Source organism: Leuciscus leuciscus (genome assembly GCF_965113295.1).
Source record: "Leuciscus leuciscus genome assembly, chromosome: 21".
NCBI classification, from domain to species: domain Eukaryota; kingdom Metazoa; phylum Chordata; class Actinopteri; order Cypriniformes; family Leuciscidae; genus Leuciscus; species Leuciscus leuciscus.
The window spans coordinates 37,180,706-37,185,705 of record NC_138745.1 but is presented as its reverse complement, the minus strand read 5'-3'; the positions used below and the strand labels follow the sequence as shown (position 1 = coordinate 37,185,705).

Genomic DNA, 5,000 nt, shown 5'->3' with positions numbered 1-5,000 from the left:
ACTTTTTATATGACAGGCCTATGTATAAGTATATTGCACTGAATTATATGCCAACAAATGTAATATTGTGGCATAAATTCCCTTATTTATTTTCTCAAAAATCTAATTCTTGATTTCTTTTTTCTTTGCTAAATCACTTTGAACTTCCACTTTGAAAAATGCTAAATATCTACCTAATATAATAATATAATATTGCCTACTAAGTTTTAATTGACATACTAAGTCATGGTTTTGACTCTTTTTGCCATAATTATGATACAAAAGTCAAAATTATTACATTAATAAGTATGACATGAGTAAAAATTAGGACAACATTTTAAATTTAAGACAAAAAAATCAAGATTTTGACACTAGCTATGATTTTTTTTGTCATTACAACATAAGTCATATAATAAAAGTTAAAATTATGACATAAAAAGTCATAATTATGACATACAGAGTCATTCATCTGACTTGTCATATTACACACAAAGTAATATTTGTCAAAATTGACAAAAAGAAAATTGACAAAATCATGAAAAAAGCTCAAAACTGTGACCTAAATGTCATCATTTAGACTTTCATGTCACAGTTTTGAGCTTTTATGTCATGATTTTGTCTATTTTCTTTAGTCAATTTTGACAAATATTACTTTTTATCTCATAATTGTGACTTTTTATGCTATACTTATGATTTAGAGAAGCATGTTTTTTTCTGAAGTGTTGTAAAACCCAGTTAAACACACAGAAGAGTGTCACTGATGCGAACGCTGAAAGCACCAGATCATCTGCAGATGGATGATGTTCTAGAAATAAACCTGTGTGTGTGTGTGTGTGTGTGTGTGTGTGTGTGTGTGTGTGTGTGTGTGTGTGTGTGTGTGTGTGTGTGTGTGTGTGTGTGTGTGTGTGTGTGTGTGTGTGTGTGTGTTTCTGACACACATCTCCTCGTGATGCTCATTATTTCATGAAGTCAGTCGATATCTGCCTGTGGCGTCTGTGGATCCAGCAGAGTTTGCAGAACGTGATTCTATTAGTGACAGGCAGAGAACAATCAATGCACAGGATTTATGATTTATGAGTGTTATTGTTACAAATATTAACAGGAGTATTCATTCTTTTACTCCAGGCAGTCAGTATTTCTCAGCCTGGGTTTCATGTTAAAACTTGCACATGTTAAAAATACATACAAATAAATAAATGTTTACCTAGTGGGGCATGTTGTCACAGTGGCTCTGCCACTAAACAACCTTTTCATCAGAATTTAATCAGTGAAACAATTAATTAAACAGCTAAAACGAACTAAATGGCAAAAATAATTAACAAAAAACCTTCATTATAGATGATTCTTCTAGTTGTCAGGAAGGTTTTATCATGTAAGATCTCAAACCAGTGCTATTCTAGTATTATTTACACCATTATAGTATTTATTAATGTTTAGCTTCTATTATAAGTTGATTTGCTTGAAATATGATTGGAATCATTTCAAAAAAGGAAAATAAAGTCTGTGTGATATAAGCTACACATGAGTACACTATAACTGTGTGATATAAGCTACACACACGAGTACACTATAACTGTGATTGGGAAATGGCTTTTAATGAGACTTATTTGTTAATTTATATACAAATTTTGATTTAGATTTATCAGCCAATGTATCGATTATCGGCCAAAATGTTCATATCGGTGCATCACTAATGTAAACATTTATTTCAGTCAGTAGCTATTAGCTAATGCTATGTATACCTCAGCTTTACTTCAGCTCCCCAAAACACTTCGTATATGTACCAAGTCTTTAGCAATAACAATAAACTCACAAAAATATATGAATATATCAAATATATGACGGAAATAAATCAAATATGATAAGATGGAACTAATATAAGATATAAATCACACACTCACACATGGACACACACACACCTGCGTCTCCAGGTAACCACACACACACACACACACACACACACACACACACACACACACACACACACTCACACACTCATCTCCTCCTGTGGTGGCCATATGTCTCTCAGCCCCCCGCCGCTCTCCTCTTCCTCTGCTCCGTGTGTGTGTGTGTGTGTGTGTGTGACCCGAGGCTCAGTGGGACTGATGATCTCACACAGGCTCTGAATATCAACACGGAGCAGGTGAAATGCCAGACTCGACTTGAGGAAGATCCGCGTGTGTGTGTGTGTGTGTGTGTGTGTGTGTGTGTGTGTGTGTGTGTGTGTGCTTCCCTCAGTGCGGATCATCTGTACAAACCCTCGCTCATAATCACACACACACACACACACACACACACACACACACACACACACACACACACGTTACATGAAGAACATCAGGCCTATTTTCAAGAGCGCTTCTGCTTTGTGACACGATCCGGGTTATTATAGTGAACTAAAAGCTTGAAAAAAATATATTTTTGTTGCTTGAAATAGAGAGAAACACATTTTCCAGAGGGAGAACCAGCCGGTTGATCTGTGAACAGTATTTAATGCACTGTGAACGGATACGAACAACCAATGACAATCTGAAGAGCTGATGTCACACACTTCTGGTCCATCACAGCAGGTTCATGAGCTGAGCTAGCGCTCACACGGAGAAGCTCAAAGATCACGTGAGGAACGAGGTGTGTTAGTGTCTGAGGAGCTTCGGCTTTATTTGGGTCCCAGCATGTCTTCTGGACGCACCCACAGGTCGAACTGCTCCTCCGTCAGGAACCCGAGCTTCAGCGCCGTCGCCTTCAGAGTCGAGCCGTCCCTGTGCGCAGTCTTCGCTATAGTGGCCGCTTTATCATAGCCTGAGGACACACACACACACTTTATATTTCAATACTTCCAGGCATTTATCAGTGTCTAAAAGAGTTAAAAGCAACTTGACTTGACTTGATTTTTCAGGTGAGACTTTACAATAAGGTTTATTAGATAAGATGAACTAAGAATGAACAATACTTCTGCATTTATTAATCTTGTTTAATTACTAGTGCTATTAAATCAAAGGCTGTATTTGTTAACATTAGTTAATGCACTGTGAACTAACATGAACAAACAATGAACAACTGGATTATTATTAACTACGGGAACATTAACAAAGATTAATAAACACTGTAACACATGTATTGCTCATTGTTAGTTCATCGATTGACTGCACTAATTTCAATAGTTCCGTTCCCATAATGTTTGCAAAACTAGGAAAGCATTTTTTTTTAAACATTTGTTTCAGAAAAAACTTAAAAACTATAAATATAATCAGTAATTAATTTATTGAACAAAGCCACAATTTTCTCAAACTGAAATATCAACAAGTCAAGTTGCTTTTAATTAATTTTTTTAACATTCAGAAATGATTGTTAATTTTGACTGTTCTCTGAACTTCCGAAACAAATTGTTACATTTAAAATGTGGATGTCATTTGAGTGACAGATTCCAGGCCCCGCCCACTGAACTACAGCTTTGAGTGACAGATTCCAAGCCCCGCCCACAACACTACAGCTTTGAGTGACAGATTCCAGGCCCCGCCCACTGAACTACAGCTATGAGTGACAGATTCCAGGCCCCGCCCACTGAACTATAGCTATGAGTGACAGATTCCAGGCCCCACCCACTAAACTACAGCTATGAGTGACAGATTCCAGGCCCCGCCCACTAAACTACAGCTTTGAGTGACAGATTCCAGGCCCCGCCCACTGAACTACAGCTTTGAGTGACAGATTCCAGGCCCTGCCCACTAAACTATAGCTATGAGTGACAGATTCCAGGTCCCGCCCACTAAACTATAGCTATGAGTGACAGATTCCAGGCCCCGCCCACTGAACTACAGCTTTGAGTGACAGATTCCAGGCCCCGCCCACTAAACTACAGCTATGAGTGACAGATTCCAGGCCCCACCCACTAAACTACAGCTATGAGTGACAGATTCCAGGCCCCGCCCACTGAACTACAGCTTTGAGTGACAGATTCCAGGCCCTGCCCACTAAACTATAGCTATGAGTGACAGATTCCAGGCCCCGCCCACTGAACTACAGCTTTGAGTGACAGATTCCAGGCCCCGCCCACTGAACTACAGCTATGAGTGACAGATTCCAGGCCCCGCCCACTGAACTACAGCTTTGAACACAGGTTTGTGTGTCCGTTCACTGTAACTGCAGGACAAAACCGGTTTATTTGCTGCTTTTCTGCTTTTTTGAGCAATTTTCATCTTCCAGGTTTAAAATATTCATGTCGACATCACCGGATGGGATTTTTTTAACTGGGAACTTTCCAAGTTATGACCAAATGTTTCTCCAGTAACGTTAATAGAACATTTGTCCAAAGTTATCTGGTCTTTAATAATGTTCTCAAAACATTAGTATGAAAACATTATTTATACATCATTCATGAAGGGTTTTTCCCAGAAATGTTACAGTTGGACGTTTTTTTTTTTATGTAACAGCTTGTGTCAGAACGTTTAAAGAACATTCAAAAGTAACATTCCCATAATGCTTGAAGAATGATACAATAGAACATTCAGAACTTCGGAATTTAATGGGAACATTAGTAAAACGGATAACATATTTGTTGGCTAGGTTGATGAGTTATTGGCTTTTCATAATTCTTAATCATTATTATTCACGATGGCACGACTGATGCTGAGATCCCGTACAGTGAGAGAGTGACACTTTCTTTCTTGGAGTTTCTGCATGACAAAAACTTGAATGGCTTTAAAGCATCTGCTAAATTAATGTAATAAACATGGCAAAATAAGAGTCTGAGAGGTTATGCAACATTGTTCATATATGTATATTTTTGATGCACAAATGCAAACGGCTTCGCAGTTATTTATGAATTAAATTGGAGATGCATGTGATTGTGTGATTTAAGGAGCTTACACATGTATAATATATTTGTTGGTTTTGTTGTGTATGATGATGAACTGCAGCAGTGTTTGTGGGAATCTGTGACGCTTTAACTCAGTGAGAGTGAAGTAAAAGCGTCTGGATGGTTTCATGACTGTATGGAACACATGCAGGACTGTGTAACACAC

The 5,000-nt window shown here is 38.0% G+C and overlaps 1 protein-coding gene and 1 long non-coding RNA gene across 2 annotated transcripts in view; one reads left to right on the top strand and one right to left on the bottom strand.

Annotated features, from left to right (window-relative positions):
• Positions 1 to 5,000, top strand: part of LOC309485581 — a 109,947-nt gene that overhangs the window by 18,736 nt on the left and 86,211 nt on the right. The gene's annotated exons all lie outside the window — the stretch shown is intronic.
• The window catches only part of fh (fumarate hydratase), an 11,848-nt gene continuing 9,299 nt past the window's right edge, over positions 2,452 to 5,000 (bottom strand). Inside the window, exon 10 of the mRNA XM_082152431.1 lies at positions 2,452 to 2,778. Coding sequence (XP_082008557.1) covers positions 2,636 to 2,778 — 143 coding nt within the window. The 3' untranslated portion in view covers positions 2,452 to 2,635. The remainder of the gene's footprint in view (positions 2,779 to 5,000) is intronic.